This window comes from Amblyomma mixtum, chromosome 3 (assembly GCF_055824585.1).
Source record: "Amblyomma mixtum isolate Tamu chromosome 3, ASM5582458v1, whole genome shotgun sequence".
Taxonomy (NCBI): Eukaryota; Metazoa; Arthropoda; class Arachnida; order Ixodida; family Ixodidae; genus Amblyomma; species Amblyomma mixtum.
Window position 1 is genome coordinate 62,250,094 of NC_143014.1, and position 23,165 is coordinate 62,273,258.

General features: G+C 48.9%; 1 protein-coding gene across 1 annotated transcript in view; it reads left to right on the forward strand.

Moving 5' to 3' along the window:
- Window positions 1–1,579: 1,579 nt before the first annotated feature.
- The window catches only part of LOC149350399 (uncharacterized), a 103,162-nt gene continuing 81,576 nt past the window's right edge, over window positions 1,580–23,165 (forward strand). Inside the window, exons 1-8 of the mRNA XM_089575527.1 lie at window positions 1,580–2,277; window positions 3,020–3,162; window positions 7,548–7,667; window positions 8,816–8,954; window positions 10,615–10,809; window positions 11,147–11,358; window positions 12,727–12,908; window positions 16,295–16,461. Of these exons, the coding sequence (XP_089431653.1) occupies window positions 1,580–2,277; window positions 3,020–3,162; window positions 7,548–7,667; window positions 8,816–8,954; window positions 10,615–10,809; window positions 11,147–11,358; window positions 12,727–12,908; window positions 16,295–16,461 (1,856 nt within the window). The remainder of the gene's footprint in view (window positions 2,278–3,019; window positions 3,163–7,547; window positions 7,668–8,815; window positions 8,955–10,614; window positions 10,810–11,146; window positions 11,359–12,726; window positions 12,909–16,294; window positions 16,462–23,165) is intronic.

The following is a 23,165-nucleotide window of genomic DNA, read 5'->3' on the forward strand; positions in this document are numbered from 1 at the left end:
AGTATGCGAGATTGTTACACCCGGGCAGACTTAGCAATGCAAGCATTCAATTACCAATTATGCTGAATGCCTCAAGCACGCTCCGTATACCGCGTTAAAATTCTAAGATCTCTAAAATCTCTTAAATCGCAGCGCCCAGTGGCGACGCTGATCCAGGCGGCCTACCGCGCCCACGTCGCGCGAAGGAAGGAAGTTATGCTAAGGGTAAGGTTAACACAAAGTGTCTGCCGCCAAGCGCACGCCAATGGAGTCCCTTCTCTTCCAGCGGCTACAGCATCACCGCGGAACGCGCACCAGCCGCGTGGAGGCGCCCGGCAGGAGCGCTTCAGTCGCCGCTGGTGCCTTCGGACTGCTCGACTACGACGGCAGCCATCGCCACGCGGCGCTCTCAAGACCGCGAGGGCACAGGCGCTACGGGCGATTTGTAAACCACTATCGGCGGTGGAACCCTCCGAGCTCTAGCGGCAGCAGCAGCAGCTGCAGTCGGGATCAGTGGGCGGAAGAGACTTTCCGCCGCGGTCGTGCGAGAGGCACAAGTTACGATCCGCGACCGACGAATGAGAACTATTCTCCACATGCACGAGATGCGGTGAACTCTGAAGAGCATGCTCGCTCAGCAGGGAGCGACATTGGTGGTAACGTCAGAACTAGGGGCCGCAAAGCCGGGAAACTAAATCGGAGCAGCTCTTCAGAACCTTCCGCAAGGGAGGGATTTTTGTGCATTTTCTGCGGTGCATTTAATATGGCCCGTGGTTTGGAGCGCCCCTTAACTGATGAATCGCGAGCTCGTTACCCACGAACAGAAAGGTATGAAGGTGACCACTCGAACACGAACGCCTTTATTTCTCCGTTACAACTTCGTGGAGGCACATGCATGCGCAGCAGGGAGTTCACGAGGAGCGAAGAAGCATGCTCCCGCAGACACGCTGCACGGATTGTGCGCACGGCGTACGAAAGAAGCCAGAGTCACGAATCTGCATACACAGAAGATCAAAGTTCAGAAGAGTCCCTCCTTCAGGACGACACCCGGTCTAACACCCGGTCTAACACCCGGTCGTTCAACGAGAGAAATCGTCATTACCAGGAGAAACGAACAGAAAGGCACGTGCATGGAAAAGAGACACCCGACGAAGAGCCACGTGCATCTCACGCCAAAACTGACATGCGGGGATCCCTTGCAGAAGCTGTGTACCTGCCAGAAGACCCTTCGCTGACAGAAAGGTGGGTCCTGAGTCAAAACTTCCGTGCACCAGAAAGTCAACCTCTGCAGGATGAAAGCGCGGTTGATTCCGTGTTCTTATTTGGGTACCCTGCTTCGCCACCCATGACGTCAACCCCGAAATTTGATAAAAAAAAAACACCGAACAGAACTGTGGCGAATGTACAAGGAGCTTCCGTCGACGGCTCTTCCGAAGACACTTCACCACCGCTGGAGAGGAAGTACCTCCGGTTTGTACATAGATCCCCTGTATCCTACTTTGAGGAAGTTATGGATGTTCACATCAGCCAGATCACCGGAGGGCGTGCAGAAGTGGGGCGCGACGAGTGCAGCCCTCCGGTAGCTGACAATGTTGAAACAATGGGCCATCGTATGGGCGAGGAAAGACGGCGGCGTTCAGAAGGGGGCCTTGACGAATGCGGAGTTCCTGGACTCTATTTTGCGACGGCGATGGACCGTTGTATCAGCAGGAACACGGGTCAGCGTAGAGAGGTAGGCCGCGACCAATGCAGAGCACCCGCATACCGCTTTGCAGGAACGATGGACCGCAATATCAGCGCGAACATGGCGCGAGGTACAGAAGTTGGACAACACACACGACAGCGCTCACATACGGTGAACGCGTTTTACCCAGGACAGAAGAAAATCGCGTGGGACGATGCTTGTCCCAGACGTGAATCTTTCCCGCGAAACGAGGCAGATGAGGCGGAGAGAGTGTTCACGAAAGGCTCGTGGCCTCTCGTGGGAGAACGCGATATGGGGAATATTCGTCCACAGCGAAAAAAATGGATTGCCAGCGCTCACGAAGGCAGTGGTGACCAAGGACCTACCTCAGCTGACCCTGGACATGTGCCGTCTGCAGCATCTGGGCTGCGAAACGCTTCGCGCCTAAACGCTACCCAGTTGGAAGACGCCGCTCGCGAGCAAAAAAAGACTGAGTTTCGCGCATGCCACACATCGCTAAACTGCCTGGCTGCGAGTGAGCAAAACGACCCGTTCTACTGGAGTCCTCTGAGCAATATTTTGCCGCCGCTGACTACAAAGACAGCCGACGAGCGGTGAGTAAAATTTATTTCCAGGCCGTCCATTTGTGCGCCGTTTTAAGTTAACACACCATGGAAGTTTTGCCCGGTTTGGTGCGAAATATATGTAAGAAAGATGCAGAATGGCGAGCTAGGCGTCTAAGAGGTAAGGCATTTCTGCTTTGCAGACGCTGAGACAACCGTCCTGGTCGACAGCTTGACCCCCCTTCCCCCTTGGTCGGCATTGTGCTTTGCCCTGTGCGCCGTCTATCCGATGAGGGAAGCTCCACTTAGCGCTCTTTGAGTCGCGTCACCCCCCATAACACGTGCATACGCTCAAAATCACGATATCGATATCGCGTTTAACGTTGCGTTCTGTATATGCATGTTACGCAGTTGCTCGGCCCTCGTTTCCCGGCTTGTTCCCCCATCCAGCTGCGATGTGTCCCTCTGTGGCTTTCTAACGGCGGGCGCACCAAGAGGTGTCGAGAACTCAACTAATATAATAGGCAGCTCGATTTCAGCTGTCATGCTCCGTCAGAGTTGGATGACAGCAATAAATTGTTGTAGGAACACGCGGCATCCAAACGCGACGCAAAGCAAAGATGGGCTGCTTGTCGAACATCAAGCTCTCACAACATAGTTTAGCGGCAAAACTTAACAATGCCTGTGAGTGTGTGGGTGTCGAAAACGGACGCACTGAGGGAAACAGCAGGTGGTGGCAATGAATTTAGGTTACAGTTTGTTTACTTTTCTTCTCTTTTTTTCCTGTGCCCAGGAACGAAATCCTAAGTTCCTTTTTCGACGACCCGTTTTACGGCGACCTAATGACGCCAGTTCAGCTGACCTTCAACGGGCCTTGTCGCAACCTGATGTTCATCGGTGGCATATCTCCTACCCAGCCAACCGGCTATGGTGATGGTAACCCGCCCTTGAATCAGAACACGCGGGCAGAGAGTTGGCCAAAGCTTGCGTCGATATACACACGTGAGCTATTAAGGCAGCTCCGTTCGCTTGGCAATGATGATTATGCGATAATAACGTTCGTGCCCAGTTCAGTGCTGGCACAGTGAAAACTCAGTGTTATAAACAACATCGAAATTGCTTTAAACGTCTTTGAGAGAAAGCGCGCAATGGAAAGCTTAATTAACGAGTTACTAAACGAGATTAACCAGACGAAGACTTTCATTATCGGTATGCAGTCAGTGGTGTGCGTTAAATATGCATGACATTGACTCCGTGGAGGTATTACTCGTTTCCATTTTTCTCTCCGCCCCTTGCTTAAATACGCCCGGAATATTCGAAGTAGTAGCAATGCAGTAGTAGTACTAGTTATTGCAAAACAAAAAATAAGAAATAAAAAGGTGTTGCCAGTCGCGGTAACTGCAGTCTAATATCTTAAGCTCCCGAGCTGCGGCCGGCGGAAATGAAGGGACAGGATCGCAAGGATAAGTAAAGTGGGGAACGATACGGAGAAAAGACAGAAGAAAGCGCACGCCCAAATTGGGCTTCATTTGCACTCTGTAACTCTGTTCCACATTGTTTGAACGTATTATTATTCACTCTAGAAAAACACGCTGCCTAAATAACTGCTTAGAGGGGTCCTCGCACATGCCCCCCAGAATCACGGAGCGTGTTTTATAACCTTTCTTCGCACGCTGCAATGAGGCCTTCAGGCAGAACATTTCAGTGTGAAGTGCTCGTAAAATGTGGAAGAAAAAATTGGCTGTGATTCAGCTCTGGTTAAACCTGGAGGATTGCGAAAGCAACATCTGCGCGTAGCCATATACTTATTTCAAGAAATGCTTCGGCGCGGCAGACAAGGACAAAACGTAGAATAACACCACAGAGCGCCAACTAACAACTGATTTTATTGGAACCCGCGTCAACGAAGATATGCTTTGCGCTCCTCAATGAAAAAAAAAAAAAAAAAAAGAAGATAACATGCAGTGAAGACAGCATTAGGCAAAAAATGATCAGCACACATAGCACGTGTAGCACACGCGTACATCGTCATGCCCCCAAATCTAATCATTCTGATAGGAATTGTAATTCTCTCTTGAGAAGCGTCACTGATGGATTGCTCACGCATGTGTTTGTCCCCGAACGAAGGATGACTGCTGCTTCAAAAATTTTTCTTTGAAGCTTGTCTTTTCTGCGGCCTAACATAACTGTACCGCTGAAGAGCGGGAAACAGCCACATTCTTTGCAGTGCGCCGGCAGGTGCTCCCCAGTGCGGTTCTTGAGAGAGTTTGAGTGTTCTCTTAGCCTGTCATTTATGCACCTGCCGGTTTGTCCAACATAAAACTGACCACAGGTGAATTTGATTTTGTAGATCACGCCTACTGCACATGGGATGAAAGGATTTTGGTGTTTTATGCCGCAGACTATGCTTTCTGATTTCACCCTGCCAACCATCGGGCATAGTGTTGACAGTTTACAAGGTGCCGTAAAAACCCATGCTGACACCATGCTTCGTAGACACCTTTTTAAGGTTGTGTGAAACCTTGTGTATGTATGGAACAACCTCAAATTTCTTTTCTCTTGAAGGTTCCAGTGATGTGGCCGCTCTGCCTGGGTTCTTCAACTTTTTGAATAATGATTCCGCGGCTCCCTCCATCAGGGATGACTTGTAGCCGGCCATGCGAAGACGCTCTGTTTGAGTTGTAAAACTGTCGCTAACTTTGTGCTCGCAAGACTTTAGAAGGGCGGATTTAAATAGGGAAACCACAAGACCGCGTTTTACAAGTTTTGAATGGCAGGAATTGAAAGGCAATGGAGCCTTCTTACACCGCGGGAGATACTGCCAACAAATGTGCTCTTTGTTATCAAAAGATAACCTTAAATCCAAAAATTGAATGCACTGCGAAGATGGCAACTCAGAGGTGAAACGGAGGGAATTAGACACGCTAGAAAAAACACAGAATGTCTCCGGCTATATCTTCAAGAACATCTGCTTGGGATATCTTTAAAATAACCAAAAAATCATCTACATATCTCAGAACTTTCACGATGCAACCATGTGTCAAATTAAGCGCAAGTTGGCGGTCAAACTTAGCAAGGAATATTTCAGAAAGAACAGGGGCAACACAGGACCCAATGCAAATTCCTTTTCTCTGTACATAAAATCCGTCTTCAAATTTGACAATTGTCGACTCAAGATAAAATTTTAGAAGCTTTAGAAAAGATTCAATGGAGACACCGCAAGTGTTCCGAAAGGCAACAGCACCCGACTGATCTATCTACTCCTTTACAGCAACGAAAAGATCACCGTGCGGAACTGAATAAAAAAGTTCCTCCACATGCACCGAAAAGGCAGAATTGGCCCCTGGAGCACGTTCTTTGAGAATGTCAACCACACAATTAGAGCTGGAAATTTTGAACGGATCTTCTGGTTTAAGATGACTCAGATGGGACTGCAAAAACTTATTTTATGTACAGAGAAAAGGAATTTTATGTACAGAGAAAAGGAATTTGCATTGGGTCCTGTGTTGCCCCTGTTCTTTCTGAAATATTCCTTGCTAAGTTTGACCGCCAACTTGCGCTTAATTTGACACATGGTTGCGTCGTGAAAGTTCTGAGATATGTAGATGATTTTTTGATTATTTTAAAGATATCTCAAGCAGACGTTCTTGAAGATATAGCCGGAGACGTTCTGTCTGTTTTTTCTAGCGTGTCTAACTCCCTCTGTTTCACCTCTGAGTTGCCATCTTCGCAGTGCATTCAATTTTTGGATTTAAGGTTATCTTTTGATAACAAAGAGCACATTTGTTGGCAGTATCTCCCGCGGTGTAAGAAGGCTCCATTGCCTTTCAATTCCTGCCATTCAAAACTTGTAAAACGCGGTCTTGTGGTTTCCCTATTTAAATCCGCCCTTATAAAGTCTTGCGAGCACAAAGTTAGCGACAGTTTTACAACTCAAACAGAGCGTCTTCGCATGGCCGGCTACAAGTCATCCCTGATGGAGGGAGCCGCGGAATCATTATTCAAAAAGTTGAAGAACCCAGGCAGAGCGGCCACATCACTGGAACCTTCAAGAGAAAAGAAATTTGAGGTTGTTCCATACATACACAAGGTTTCACACAACCTTAAAAAGGTGTCTACGAAGCATGGTGTCAGCATGGGTTTTTACGGCAGCTTGTAAACTGTCAACACTATGCCCGATGGTTGGCAGGGTGAAATCAGAAAGAATAGTCTGCGGCATAAAACACCAAAATCCTTTCATCCCATGTGCAGTAGGCGTGATCTACAAAATCAAATTCACCTGTGGTCAGTTTTATGTTGGACAAACCGGCAGGTGCATAAATGACAGGCTAAGAGAACACTCAAACTCTCTCAAGAACCGCACTGGGGAGCACCTGCCGGCGCACTGCAAAGAATGTGGCTGTTTCCCGCTCTTCAGCTGTAGTTATTTTAGGCCGCAGAAAAGACAAGTTTCAAAGAGAAATTTTTGAAGCAGCAGTCATCCTTTGTTCGGGGACAAACACATGCGTGAGCAATCCATCAGTGACGCTTCTCAAGAGAGAATTAGAATTAGAAAAAAAGAAAAAAGATAACATGCAGTGAAGACAGCATTAGGCAAGAAATGATCAGCACCCATGGCACGTGTGCCACACGTGCCATGGGTGCTGATCATTTCTTGCCTAATGCTGTCTTCACTGCATGTTATCTTTTTTCTTTTTTTCTTTTGTCATTGAGGAGCGCAAAGCATATATTCGTTGACGCGGGTTCCAATAAAATCAGTTGTTAGTTGGCGCTCTGTGGTGTTATTCTACGTTTTGTCCTTGTCTGCCGCGCCGAAGCATTTTTTGAAATATGTATGACCAACTGGCCTAGAAAACAACCCTTCTCAGCCATATACTGTTGCGTGAGCTGCATTGCCCACAGTCTCGCCTTTTCGCGTGCTCTTGCACGCCCACACTACGCATGCGCGAGGAGCAAGTGGCGTCACTAAGCTCAGCTGGCGTGCCGGCGGCCCCGGCACGCTGGCTGTGCACTGCTACTGCGAATCGGAGAGGACAGAGAGAGATGGAGGCGATGGAGAGCGCGAGGCTGCGGCGGCGGCCCCGGCATGCTAGCTATGCGCCGCTACTGCGCATGCGCAACTGGCGAGCGCGGCGGCAGCACCTCTGAATCACCCGCGCAGCGACGGCGGCCGCGCCAGCTGTGCGCCGTGCGACTTTACTGCTCCTCGCGCGCACGCGCAATAGCCTTTCCTCGGCTCCGCGAAATGTCTCGGCGACTAGCGTAGTGTTGCTTTCGCAATAAAAAGGAAGCTTATTCCAGCGCACACGTGGTACGTGTAGGAGCCTCCGTGTTGTCCTATGACCCGGACGACAATAGCTGGAGGTCCATAGGGTTCATGATTGAGCCGAGGTGTTACGACCCAGCTGTAATCGTGGGTAACAACGACGTCATGGTGGCAGGCGAGTTCAGTGTAAAACGGCCGCTAGAAAATCAACGTTAACGACGGTTGTGTGCGGCCCGCCACGCAGTGTTACACAGAGCTACAAACCGCATAAAAGGACATGCTTTCAGTCATCTATTGGCCTCCAAGCATGAGTGTGTCATACACAAACTTTTAATTGCTCTCCTCTGTACAAGTGATCCGTCTAGCACTTATCAAGCTCTCTGAGGTAGTGAAAGTTGATATGATCCTTGAATGCGAACAGAACATTTTTATTTTAGCTTTACCTTTATGTCACCCTTTCGAGCACCCGTGTTAGAAGAGAATCCAACGTGCACTTTACGCACGCCTTACACAAAAGGTTCATACTCGCGAAACAAGATAGACCTCCATGTTAAGCATGCGGTGGCGAGCTCTGAGCAAACCACACCCTATTTCCATGCAAACATCAGAAGCCACGCAAGACATTTCGCGCAGTTTTACGTCCCTCACATTCCATTTAACACTACATTGATTTTAATAGAAAATGCAGTTGTAGATGCTTCGTGGGGTTTCGGGTCCATAGAAGAAGGAGAAATAAATTGTAACTTTCAAAAATTTCATAAACTGACATTCCTAAACACGTCTTTGGCGCTGATAGCCTTAGCTGCTTAAACGCCGTAAAACCCCAAAACAACACACACAGCACAAGTTAGAAGAGCGACCAGAGTGCCAGTATCTGTGACGTTCGTCCCATGGATAGTCGTATGCAGAGTCGGTCTTGTTCTCTAACCACAGATTATTATTATTATTATTGTTGTTGTTATTATTATTATTATTATTATTATTATTATTATTATTATTATTATTATTATTATTATTATTATTATTATTATTATTATTATTATTATTATTATTATTATTATATTTGCCACAGACGTATATCGTCACACACCGTCGGAGTAGCACGATGGACGCCCACGATGCCCTGTGGCGCTAAACACGAAACAGGCTTCTGGGATCTTTCTGCTCTTTGTTTCGTTGCGTCGGTCTTTGTATACGCAACAGCATGGCGCGCATCGCAGGCAATGCGGCGGATGCTTGCAATTGCGCGGCCTATGCTTCCGATGCTGTGACTCGTCATATATGCTGTGCGCATAGTTGAGTGTGACTGCGTCCTCTGTGCAGGCGGCCTGGACCCCCTGTGCGTGACGAGCAGTGGCCACATGCAGCCATCGAGCAATGCCTTTCCGGAACGCGCCTTCCACGCCACCGTCGGCTGGCACGACCGCGTGATTGTCTTCGGCGGAGCCGATCGCACCGGCCGGTGAGCTCACCACTGCAAATTCAGAGTGTGCGACAGCCTGCATTCGGCCGCGACAGTAGGTGACGATTGCAAAGAAGAGCCATGAAGCAGTTCTTTCAGCTGGCTTGCACTTTTTGAGCGAGCACGGGCTCGTCTTAAGCCTGGTCTGCATGGAGCGTTTTTTATTTTTCTCACTTTTTTTTTTTGCACAGGGAAACGCGCCGCGTGTCAGACGCCCGCGGCCATCACGCCGAACTTTCCCTGTCACGGGCGTTCATCGCGCCCGCTTCCTGCACACGTGATGGTGGCGGCACGTCCGCTTGGTGCCACACGCGGTGCGTTGCCGCGCGCAAAAAAATGCTCCATGCATGCCAGGTTTCAGCCGTTTCATTCGCCGCTTCTTCGAACGCACCATAAACAAACCAGACTGAATGGCACTCTGCAAGAAACCGCGACCCTTCCTGTCATCTGGAATCCTCGCTGCATTGTTGGCTTGAAAACAAACGCTGAGCGGTGAATCCGACGCTAGACGAAACGTTCTTTCAGGTATAGATATGCATCGCTCAGATATCCAGCTTCTCAGCAATATTTCCTATTGTGTGCTGTTTTGCAAATAATGAAAGAGATGAAAATTCCGAGACATTTAAGCTACCTCTGAAAAGGTCCGTATGGAATTGTTAATGACGACCTGCTAATATTTCCACAGCAGCCAATGGCTTTACGGAAAAACAAAAAACAAAGCATGCGTCATCCTCGAGCAAAAAATGAAACGTTCCAGACTGTGCTATTAATAAAGGACATTTACATTGAAGAGCTCTCAATAATTCTTTTAGGTGGTAATGCTTTTCTCTGCGCCGATCTCTCACACTGTTCTGTAGTTTAGCGCACAAGTCATCGCTTGTGCCTTACAAGTGCACTTTTCGCGGCTCTAGAATTGTATTGCATTCGCAGGAAATCATTTTCGATTATACAACTTATACAGCAGTAACGAGGGCAAAACGAGTTATATTTTTTCTTCAATATTTGATGGCCAGAACAGAACACTCTTTTGCTTTTTTTTATACTGTGGAAACTTCCGACATTTGCATTGGATTAAATTGTAAAAATGTAGATTACGAGAAAGCATTTCACTAAGTGGAAACCTGAGCAGTCATGCTGGTATTACGGAATCAGGATGTAGAAAGGCCTTCTGTACAAATACTTGAAGATTGTTTTAATGGTTCAAAGAATCAATAGCGAAAAAAAAAAGACACACGAACAGGCCGAGAAAGGCGCACGATCAGCCCGATTGGATATATGCCTAAGCTAAGACCATGAAAGTGGCTGAGCGATCTGCTCGTAAAGAAATTTGACGGATACGACTAATGTCTAAGCATTCTCAGATAAAAAAAATAAGCAGCCACGGTAAACTAATCATTAACGCGATATGATCATTCCAAAACATTACGAGCTTCGAAGTGTTGGCAACGAATAAGCGAATCCAGAGTAGTGAAGTGCCAACTGGATAACTCTCTGAAAGTACGCGGACGAATGCTTTGGCCTGGAAAGAGGAGTAAGCCGGAGTCTCCCTGCTGTGAAGTGGTGCTGCTTGTGTGGGAGATAGGGAGAACTGTCGTGCGTGAGGCACGGTAGGCTGCTTACCTAGCGACGTGGTCAGTTGAACACGACGGTCTTTCTGCAGGATGCTCAGCAGCGCAGAAGATTATTCCCTCCATACGAACCAGTGGTCACTCGTCCACCCAATGCCGATGGCGCTCATAGGGATGGCTGCCGTCACCATCGACACGCGCGTCTACATCGTGGGCGGCATCACGTCTGGCCCCGACGGGGACGCCCTCCGGGACTCGAGTTACGTTTTCGAGCCGAGCAGAGACTCGTGAGTGCCCACTGCACGCTATGGAGCGGTCTGACGGCGAATTTTCACCTTTTATTTATTTTTCAATGTGTGTGCGTGCGTATGTGAGTGTGTGTGGAGGGGGGGGGGGGGTAACCCGTCAAATAAAACTAAAATGCGTAAAATTGAGCGCACAAAGGCCTCACGCTTGCAGAAAAAGTCGCGTCTTTGAGCCTCAATTCAAAAGGAAACTTGGGAAGTACACGACCGTTCCATTCTTTCTTTTTTTCTTTTGCCGCGGTCCGAACCGCATTAGAGAATCGGTGGCAGACAGGCGCTCCTCTGCGCTGAGTAAAGGCAAACATGCCGTGTTTTGCAGCTGGGCCGAGCTGCCCGCAATGACTGAGAAGAGGGCCTTCTGCACGGCTGTGCCCCTACAACGTGGCCTCTGGCTGGTAGGTGGCGTCGTGCAGCTGAAGCCCGAGGTCAGGTGCACCACGCGCATCGACGTGCCCCGGCTGGACTCGTCCACCATTGAGCGACGCTCTGAGATGGCATCGCCCAGGCACTCGGTTTGCGTGGCGAACACAGGTGAGTGGGCCAGTGGCAGCCGCCGACAAGCACATTCCGCCACCTGAGTTCCACAGATAATGCCGCGGTGGCTGAGTGTTCACGGCGCTCGGTTGATGACCCGAAAGACGGGGGGTCGATTACGGTCGCGGCGGCCGAATTTCGATGGAGGCGAAATTCTAGAGACCAGTGTACTGTGCGATATCAGCGCACATTAAAGAACCCCAGGTGGTCGAAATTTCCGGAGCCCTTCACTACGGTGTCCCTCACAGCCTGAGTCGCTATGGGACGTCAAATTCTAATAAACCAAATAAACCAAACCTGTCTGTAGTCCGAGCGAAACTGTCGCATGACTCGAACTGAAGCGCTCGAGTGGTTGCTTCGAAAGAACCGCTCGTGATCTACTAACTTGCTCGGCGCAGTAGTTGTGACAACGCTTGCTTATGGCTCACTTGTCGGTACTCTATCCCCTGTCACACCCATTTTGACGAATTTCTTCAGCGAACGAAACGCTGCTGGAGACGAAACAATCAAGATTGGGGCTTTTCGCCCCATTATTTTGTACGCTGTACATTGTTTTACTTAACCTTTACGTGTATTTTTATTACGATTTGCCGACATGTTAACTGTTTCCTAGAAAAAGGAAAAATTACGAGAATACAAGAAAAAAGACTGCGGAGCACTGGTAGTTATAGTTAGCCACATTAACCTACCTTGTTAAGCGTGCAGTACAACGGATGCACAGAGCATGCTTTAGTGGCATAAGACAAGCCAGGGCACAAATAGTTCTCATCGACTACCTCGGCTAATTGGTGTTGTTTGGAACGGGGTGCGCCAGAACCACGCCTTATGGACGGGGCGTCACACTTAAAGGAGTTAAACTGACCTCAATATCTGACAGCACACGTGCTGCTAGCACCGTGAGCTATTTGCTGCACTCTTGTATAGTTTACATTTGGAAGGTACGCAGCTGCCCGTAACTGATAAAAATGTCTCGTTAAACAGGAAGTTGTAGGCCTCCAATGGTAAATCTAGCACTAATTCCGCGAAGCAAGCAACATTGTCCTGCTAAATTTAGTGCAGTACTTAAGATGTTATTGAGTGTCATCTGGGAATATTCTGACGGCTTTTTCTGATCAGGTCGAACCGCTTGATAACAGCTCTTGAATATCGCCTGATATGGCGAGTTTTCGCGTCGTACAGCAGACTATGCGAACACCGACAGCGACAGCGTTCCAAAAGTAGGAGCTGTGGAAGGCGTCGCTTACGCAGATTCTCAGTGTCAGCGCAGCCGGTGTGTTCTTATTATCGTTCTTATTCATCGTCGCGACCTGTATGTATATATCAATGGCTGAGAACGTGAGCGCAAAAGTTCGCCACCACGCGCAGGTCCCAGACCGTCCCTTGCTGGCGACCAAGGCGAGAACCGCCTCCCGCACAACGACGTGGTCATGTTCGACCTTTTGAGTGGCACTTTCAGCAGCAGTGAACTGCTGCCGAGGGGCTTGGCGGGCGCCGCCACCGCCGTGACTCCCGGCGGAACAGACACGAGGCTGTTTCGGAGGACGTGGGTGAGTCTGGCTACTGCGCGTTTCGATGGCGGCATGACTTGTTCCACGCGGCTTCTACGGCATTGACCAATCAAAACAAGCTTCCTTGATGATCAGTAGTCGCTTGCGAATTCATATTCTTAGTGGAAGAGTGGAACGCTTTTCTCTCAGGTGGCATATCCCAGACGACAGTGCTTCTTGCAGTTCCCATCAGCGGTTCAACTGATAACCGCCGACAGAGAACTGCGGCAGCCAGGACTCATAACGGTAGATTTTTAAAAAATGTCAACAAAACGCATGACGTGTAGCGGTCGTCCCAACAAAGCTAATTGCAATTGAAAAAAACAAAAACAAAAACGCACTGAGGTGAAAAATAAGACCGGCATGTTGTCCGAGGATGAAATTGGAGTAGAGGTATCGCAGGCTGTTCTACATCAGCAGTTTCTTTACTTGTAGCTAACCAAATAATCGAAACGTAATGAATTAAGAGGATTGTGAATTACCCCGTGAGCGTGGCGAGCAAGCACACAGATGATAGAGCACTGATAATATTTGGACATCCCTCACATTACACCGGCCGCAGCGCTCGCAAATGGAACGCATAATTCGAGCTCCTTACAGCCTTACTAGCACTTTTCAGCCTGCAAGGTGCGGTCATCTCGCGTTAATGGATTGGCTTAGGCGAGCACATGCAATGAGAAGTCCTGATTTTTTCATCAGCGGATCATCTGCGGCAGAACATCGCTTTGATCATAATAAAGAAAACTTTGCGCAAACCAAGACGGGATTCGAGCGAGCAACACGCACGCGCACACGCCCACACACACGCCCACACGCACGCACGCACGCACGCATTCACACACACACGCACATGCACACACGCACACACGCACACGCACACACTCACACACCTCGAGTCCACACACACACACACCTCGCTTCTGGCTCGAGTCCCATCTCGGTTTGCGCAAAGTTTTCTTGATTATTTCGCTTCCCCAACCTGGCCAACAATCTGCACTAGTAAGCTTTGATTGCTGTTGCTCGAACTTGCCCCCGCACGTACAGAGGGCAAAACACATGCCTAGAACAACCAAACTCTGTGTTCCGCCGCTCCCAAAGCCGCTGCGACAAGGAAGGCAAAAAATGACGATGAAATTCTATGAGTTTAAAAGCACATGTTTACAACTAGACCCTTTTTAACCAAATCTTACCGCTAGTTATCGCGTGTTACGCCCGAAACCCACTCAGAGCGTGTTCTAGACATGCGTTTTGCCCTCTGTACTCTTCCAGTACGGCCTATCAAGGGGGGATCCATCCATCCTGATCGCCACCGCTTTAGGCCACTTCGTCGGCGACTGCTCTAGGCTATTCTGTAACTGTCTCTGAGAGTGGCAGGCCTAAGCAAAAGGAAAAAGCGATGCGTGTTGCAGAAAGGGCAGAAGTCAGGCGGTGTACTTTCAATTGGTGTGTTGGTTGACTGGCGCTCAGACAAAAAAAAAAAAAAGATAGATCGGGATGAGTTGCTCTGGATGCACCCTAAGCACTCCAAAAGGTTTCTCGTAATCAAGAAAGAGATATTTAGGGGTCCCTGAAATTTAAATAAACATGTTCCCAAACAATTTGGAGGACGCTTCTGATATTGCAAACTGCGCAAAAGTATTGCTAGCATGCAAGCTCTTCCCGCACTCTGGACGTGGCGGGGCAAACTCTCGGGGTGCGCGAAATTTTGGTCCATGGCGCTCTCTAGTTGTTCAGTCTTTTCGGACGCTGCCGTTCTTCACCTTAGAGCCGTCCGACAGCCGACGTGTTAGAGCTGTCCCGTCCTGCCGCCTGAGCAGCAAGCACAATTTCGTAGCCTTCATAGTTTGCTTTTTTTAACATAAGAAGCCTCCTCATCATCAGACTCTGCTGTCTGTCGCTATGTTTGCCTGCAGCAAATCGGCCTTATTTTTTCTACTTGTCATTTTTATGTGGTTCGTAGGCGGAAAAAAAGGCGATGGCAGAAAAGGGAGCGGCGACCCTCATTCAAGAGGTTCGATTTGGTTTTTTTTTAAGGGGTTTAACGTGCCAAAGCGACGTAGGCTATAATGGACGCCGTAGTGGAGGGTTCTGGATAATTTCGACCACTTGTCGTTCTTTAACGTACACTATCATCGCACAGTACCCGTGTCTCTAATTTCGCCTCCATCTAAATGCCACCGCCACGACCGGGATTGAACCCGCCTCTTTCAGGTCATGGTCAGAGCAACGTATTACTGAGCCACCACGGCGGCTCCTCCAAAAGGCTTACCTGTCCATGATTAGGCAGCAACCGCACAAGGCAGAAGCTGATATAGGTTCAGAACCACGACGCTCTACGCTCGAAAACGCCACTAAGTTGTCGTGAACCCCTTTTGTTTTTCAAACGCCATATCTCTCAGATTTCAAAGCCAGGAAAAAATTTTAGGGGAATAAAAAACGTGTACGGCGCTTCGTTGATTCCCGCGCCATTTTATTCTTTCTGTTGCGCAGTATATCCTTTAGCCACGCGACATCAAGGATAGAAAGCACGATTTTATTGCGTTTGAAGCTGTCAATATGAGAGGCTCACGCAACGATGATTTGCGGTTTACTGTTCGCAACGTCATATCTGTCGGACCAACCCAAAGGGCTCCCGTGTGCTGTGTGTGATGTGATCGAATTTTATCCAGAGTCCTTCAGTATACGTAATCCCTTACAGCCCACGTGTCGCCTCAAGACGTGAAAACCCACAATTTATAATTCAAATATTTCAGTAGCTAGATCATTTCCATTTGCGATTTGACGAGGAGGGAGACTTCTCCCCCGAGCGGGAAATATGCGAATGGAAAATCATGCAGGATCTCATTTTCTGTGCAGAACAGTCTATTAAATACATGGTTAAAACCTGTGGCCCATAAATTCGCCTGACCAAAGCACAGGAACTGAAATTTAGACAGCACTTGTTGCCTCACAGGATAGCAGCAGAGAGGCGTAGTAATCCGGTTTGGATAAAAACTCTCTTCCTCATCAAAATGCTGTTAAAAGCGAGCCCCCGAGAGCATACCTGAGACGTACAGTCTTTGTCAAAAGTAACCAGGCTGCATGGTTTGCTTCTGGCTCCTACAGTGGAGCCCTTACAGCTTCCCTGAAGCTGAAATGGGGGTTAAAGGGAAGGACTGGGGGTCTTCTTACCTTCCAGCCCGTGTTGGTATTTAGGAAAGCCACAAGGGCTCCACTGTACGAGCTAGAAGCAAATCATGCAGCCTGGTTACTTTTGACAAAGACTGTACGTTCCCACAGGTTTCGCACTCTTCTGCCCACCGCACTGTGGCTCTGCTCCTGTCGCGAACTCTGCACTGGAACTCCTTGAGGCAAACACCGAATTTCGTTTTCTCACTGACACGCAGCTCCGGCCTCCCCCTGCCCGCTGTACACCGGTGGCGGAAATTCAGTGTTACGCCGGCGGCGCCCAGGTCTCCGGAGCAGCGCTGTACCGGGGGCAGCAGGCGCTGCCTGACATGGAGCCCAACCTGGGCATGGCGGACAGCATGGATGAGGCTTTCCTAGAGTGCGGGTGAGTTCCACGCGAGGCACAACAGCACCACTCAGAACAAAATGCTGCGCACCGCTGAGTCGCGCCACCTCTTTGCGTCATCCACGATGATGCGGTGCCTCTCTCTTTCTGCCTGTTCGCGCTGCTGAAGTTGAGAACTGGCTCTCGGGTTTTGAATGACGGCCGGGATGGAGCGCGACGTCACACGCTCAGGCTCCGCAGGCCATCCTCCTCTCACGACGCTGCCTTCTTTCTCCGAGGGCCCCTTCGCACTGAGTCTTGGGAATTAGGCCCTCCGTAGTTACCAGACTGCAAGCCAACTTGGTTCGCGGTGTTCTTTAGTGAACGTGCCTGCTCCAACGGCTCCGGCTGAATGCGTACAGAAGTGGTCTAAACGGTTTCGTGTCTTTTCGTCTCACCTGAACTGCTTCGTTTACAAAAGTTTCATTCTTCTCGGTGTTTTTAGAAGCACTGGAGGAAACTGCTTGGTAATCTTTCAATCAACTGGTTTGTCAAAAAAACGAAAACTGCCGACGGCGCTCTTTCATGTGGTTCTTGGCACGCGGCATTTCGTGGCGCATTGGACGTGACAGAACCACGCACAGCCCATCGTGGGCTGAGCGTCTCAAATTTTGACCCCAGCGCCGCGAACCTCATCAAAACCGGCTAGGAGGTACCGCTGCCTTGTCACGTGGGGTCTCGTTTCATTTTTTCACTAGGCTTCAAAAATGTAACGTGATGCTACCTCCTCATTTTTCCTCCATGTATCTGAGAAAGGCTGGTGCGCGGTTCCTGACATGGAGGAAAAAAAAGTGAGGAGGCAGCGCATCGTGACATTTTTGAAGCCCAGTCATAAAATGTATAATGGAGAACGTCATAGAAAATAGGCCGTCACGTGACGGGGCAGCGGGAGCTCTTAGTCAAGTTTCACTTTCGCTCCTTGCTCAGCGTGACGCCTGCGCTTGAAATCTGAGACGCGCATCCGGCGCAACCCATGGAACCTGATACGACCTTGATATGAATTCCGCAGAACCGTCGGACAGGCGCTACGCCGGCGCATGCACGTCCATGAATCAAACCATGGCTTGCAGAGTGGTAACTATGAAAGCCCTAATTTCCGAGATTAAGCACATAAAAGGGCCCTCGGGGAGAGAAGGCAACGGCGACAGAGGGTTGTGGCTTGCAGAGGCCGAGCGTGTTACGTCACGGTCTCTCAAATTGTTTTTTTACCACGGCTCCTTATAGTTAGTCGGCTGCTTGCTCCCTTCCGCTGCCTGGGGCCACCTGGCGCAAGGAATGCTAGGGGCTTCGATGCTCAGTATCACAGTTTTGGGTGACGTCATCTGCGTCATTTTCATCCATGGGCGCAATTTCTTGGCGTCGTTGTGCACTAGTAGAAGGATGGTATTTTATTTGGGCAAAAAATTTAGGCGCTAAGGCGTCGATCGCCTGCTGCACGAGCAGACGCTTTTAGTCTTCTTCACCTTCAACTCCTAGCAAGTTCAGCCAGGTCCGGACAGTGTGGGAGAGGTCGGGAAAGAAAACCAATTGTAGAGCGTCCGAGCAGGAGAATAAATAGAGAGAAAGGTTGGCATAATGGGCACCTAAGTCATCGCAACCCTTGAGCATCTTGACCTCCCCCTCCTCTCTGCTCCTCTACCCCACATACGCAGGGTACAGAAACAGCGATCTCGACGTCCTTTTTTCAACTCCGCGATCTTGAGGCTGCACTGCTCTCTAACGCCACTCAATCTGTTCCCGTTGAGGATGGCATTACTTTATTCACTCTCCGCAACCTTCCTGACAAAGAAAAAGAGCTCATCCTCTCCCTCTCTACCGACTTCCGACACTTTCGACAGTCTGGGCCACGAGATTGCCCAACACAGCTTCCATCCAGGCATATAAGTCTCGTTTCAAGCATAAATTATCGCATCCATACTACACAGCTACGCAATCCTTGAGACACAAAATGGCCTCCCCAAACAGAGCAAAGAAGCTCCCTGAGAAACACCCCCTGATTGAGATGGCAGTGACATTCCTTCTGTCCTTCTCAAGCCGCTCTGCCCACTATTGCTTGCGAGCAGCTCCGGGAAAGGTCAAAGCTTGCCGCCATGCCACCATGGCTCCTTATTATAGCTGGCTGCTTGCCTTGTTTCCGCTGCCTGGAACCGCCTGGCACAAGGAAACGCTAAGAAGTTTCGATTCCCTGTTTCACAATTTTAGGTGACGTCAACTGCGTCATTTTCTTCCACGGGCACAATTTTTTGGCGCCTTGGTGTAGTGGTAGAAGTATGGTACTCTATTCGGGCACAAAACTTAGGTGCCTGAGACGTCGTTGGCCTGCTACGCGAGCAGACGCTGGGCGTCTTCACCTCACGCTCCAAGCCAGTCCAGCCAGGTCCCAGCAGTGTGGGAGGGGATGGGAAAGAAACCCGTTAGCAGAGCATCCGGCCAGGAGAAAAAAAAAAAAAACAGTAGGAGAGGTTGGCATAAAGGGCACATAGATCATCGCAACCCTTGAGCATCTTTACCCCCCTTCCTCTCAGCCCCTCTTACCGTTCACGCAGGTTTCAAAAACAGCGACCTCGCATTCCTCTTCATCTGCACGAACTTGAGGTTTCACTTCTCTCTAACGCCACTCAATCTGCTCCCGTTGACGGTGGCATCACTTATTACACTCTCCGCAACCTTCCTGACAACAACGAGCATCTTTTCTCCCTCTATACCAAGTTGCGACGCTTTCGATAGTTTGGGCCACGAGCATCCCCAACCAAGCTTCCACGTATGCATATCAGTCTTGTCTCAGGCATAAATTATAGGGATTCACATCCATACCCCAGAGCTACGCCATCCTTGAGGCACAAATGGCGTCTCGCAACAGGACGATGGTAGGGAATCACAAAGGGACGAGTTGGCAAAGAAGCTCCCTGACAAACAACCTCTGACTGAGATGGTAGTGACATTCCCTCTAACCTCCTCGAGCCGCTCTACTGCTTGCGAGCACCTCCGATAAGGGTCGAAACTTCTCTACGGATGTCAGTAACGCGAAGCATTGCTGGTGTTTTTTGCCCCGTTTACAGAATGATCAGTTTACAATGAGCTCCATTCCAGCCAGTCGTTAATGGCTCATGCAATCCTTCATGCGACTGGTTACGACGCGGCCATGTATTGCACATGCGGTGAAATTTTTGCTCGTTTCCGACGCCAAATAAAAACCACTCCTATAGTCCGAGCGATGACTTCTTGGGGGCGGACTGAGCCTCTCGTAGATGCAGAAGACAGCGAAAGAAGAAAGTGCTAAAGCGAGAAGGGCAGCACCACCAAAGAGTAGCACTACCTCATACAGGAACCATAAGAAACACGACGTGTGTCTTCATTTATCCATTTACACGAGACTGCGAAGGATTTTGAAAACGACGTCGTTTCGGCGTGCCGGCAGTGGACGAGGGTAAACGTCGACAATCCCCCCCCCCCCCCCCCTTTTTTTTTTTCACCTCCAAGTTTTCCATTTAGAGGTGGGAAGGAGACTCATTTGGAATTCAGGCTTAACGCAGTAGAAATTCGGATGGCTGAAAACCTTCAGCCTCGCAGCCAAACACGTAAGATTGCCCGACGAGTCCGACCATCTGGCGCCAGGTCTATGGGTATCACTTTCCGTTTAATCTACACGCCGCTGCTTCATTTGCTTCAAACCGGTCGGAAGGTGAAAAAACGAGACGCGCCCGAAAAGAAACCCGAACGTGATGCGAAGATCGGTGCGGCGCAGTGCTTGGTGCGCTGTTCAGAGAGTAGCACACCAATGCAACCTTTCAGCTGCTAGACCTGCTCCCTCGCACAAGTTATTACGTTCGACTCCTTTTCTTGAACTTTTCAGATTAATACTTCAGGCACTACTACGGCCGCTCGATAAGCAACGCACGCTTTGTATCAAGTGGCCAAAGCATTACCAAGAACTCTGAAAAGATGGTTTGGTTTATGGGGTTTAACGTCCCAAAGCGACTCAGGCTATGAGAGACGCCGTAGTGAAGGGCTCTGGGAATTTCGACCACCTGGGGTTCTTTAGCGTGCCCAACCAGTGCGTGGTATTTGGAGACAGTTGTGCTGGTAGCTTTCCAACAGGTACGCTGAATTGATTTTTTCATTTTTGAAACAGCGCAACAAGACGGGACGTGGAAACTGAGGGGTAAAGAGAAACAGGCGCTGACTAACAACTGGGTTTATTGAAAAAAAACACACAAATATATAAACAGAGTTAGGAAAGATTAACCGCCACCATAGTCAACTCATGCCACATGTGACGCCAGATACCCAATCTCCCCTTCGGAAAGGGCGACCGATGGGCAACTAATGCGCGTTGCGCCTTTCTCACGTATAAGAAAAGCTTCAATAACTTCTCGCGTCATCTTATCACTATGGCGGAACGCGATATTGGTGTTCTTATAGTCGGGGATACATTTGCATTTCTTGCAACGGAAGGCACATTTAGCGAGAGGGTTTTCTTCTGATTTTCTTTTTTCGTAATCTTTTTCATGTTTACATTTGCACTTTCTGCAGTGGACCGCCACGTGTGACAGGGGGTCTTTTTTTCTGGTGTTCTCATGTTCCATGAGTCGCTTGTTGATGCATCTTCCTGTTTGGCCAATATATGTGGCGCCACACGAGAAGGGAATTTGGTATACTACCTTTACCTCGCAAGGTACATAAGGGGAAACATGGCGCACCTGACAAGCCCTTTTGTTTCTCTCCTGCCTCTGCCTTACCTGTTTGCACATCCTGCCTAATTTCTTCGGGGCAGAAAACACGACGTCAACGCCATATCTGCCTGCCACTTTTTTGAGCCCATGGGACATGCTGTGCGCATATGGAACCACTGCCGATCTTTTATTTTTATTTTCATTTCTTGCACTCGGCCGAGCCCCATACTTCACCTGCCTAAGCAATTTCTCCGCTGCCCTTGAAATGAGGTGAGCCGGATAGCCATTCGCGCGTAACCTGTTTGATTGGGCTGCAATGCTCTCCCCAATCATTTCATGGCAGGACTTCTTGAGTGAAGATTGCAGGCAAGACAAGATAATGCCTTCTTTTATAAGCTTGGAATGACCTGACCTGAAGTTTAACAAGGGCTTAGCCGATCTTGGCCGATAACACCAGCACACGTGATTGTCTCGGGAAAACAAAACCAAATCTAGAAACTGCAGTTCCTTGTTCGTGGGTACCTCTGTTGTAAACTTTAGCCCACGTCCGTACTCATTAAACACCTTAAGAACATCGACTATCATTCTAGGCAGGCTGCTTGGCGGGGTAAACACCAAATAGTCGTCAACATAACGAAAAATACGCACCCCTAACTCCTTCGAAGCTTGCTCAATCGCCCTGTCCACAAAACTCAAAAAAATGTTAGCCAATACAGGTGGAATACGTACCAACTTGCCCAAATTTCTGCTTTACTCAACGCTGAATTGAGCATGCCCTCATGCTCGAGCACTGTCTGTTGATCACTTTCTTTCGAATGGCTGGAGGAGATGTGCCGCGAAACAAAACTGCGGCAAATATACTGCAGTGAAGGCGAAATTTTTGTTGCAATTTTAAGCATTAATTTCAGTGTTTTATGCACAAAAAAGGTCATTTTCTCAGTATTTCAGTCGTTTAAGTTCTTTCAAAATTACATTAAAAGTCGGCTTAAAGCTGCTAAATGCGGATTTTGACCCAGCACAAGCGGCAGAGGCAGTTTCTTCAATGTCATTCATGCAGTACGATACGTGGTAAGTCGCGTCGACCGGAAATTTCGGGGCACTGCCAAACATCGAACCACTAAAAGAGAAAGGCCATCACACATGCACTTTCACACTACCTTCCTCTTATGTACTCCACTCAAAATACAGGAAACGAACGGTCTGGTGGGGACAGTCTAGGTTGCTTTCATTGCTGTGCAGTTAACGCGACTAAAAGACACTGGCCACAACAGGCGATGTGCATTTCAGCCTCTCCATTGTCTGGAGAGCGAGTTTCCATATTTCCCAGGACTTAATATATTGTAAAAATTAAAATTTGGTCTCCAGCAAAACTCTCAAGTATTCGAGCAGCCCATATTAACGGCGGTTGTATTTAAAAAAAAAAAAAAAAAAACTTACGCTCAAAACTTTAGAGGCAACACCAACTATCCAGATATACCTCCGCCCGTAGACTAACCACCGCCGCTTGAGCGAGTGGCTGGGATTAATTATATGCGCTGAGCGTTGGCCGGAAGGTCCACCATTTTAAAGTGGCAGGAGGCCAGCGGCTTTCATCGGCCGCCGCAAATATCCGGCGGCCAGCGCTCAGCGACGCTTATGAAAGTCCAAGCCCCGCATTCGAGCGTTCGTGTCAAGTCTGCGGACTGCGGTACAGGAGATGTCATCTACCAGCTCGCGTTTCAAACGGTACAGCCGTGCTTTGGCTATGGCCGTACTCTAATATGTCATCTCCTACACTCACAACCCTATATTGCAGTAAAATGGCAGTAAGCTCTCCTCTAGCGCACTCCGTGTTAGGGGCGGGGTATGCTGCTTTAAATTTACGCAATGCTTACTATTGCCAACGCAGGTATATTCCCACCGGAAAGCAGACTAACTTGATGCACATAGCAATGGAAGAAAGCTTTTAAACACAGCACCGGAGGCCTTCAGATTAGCAAATCGTAGAATTGACGGTTAAAATCTTCTCAACTCCTGTAACTTCTCCTGTTT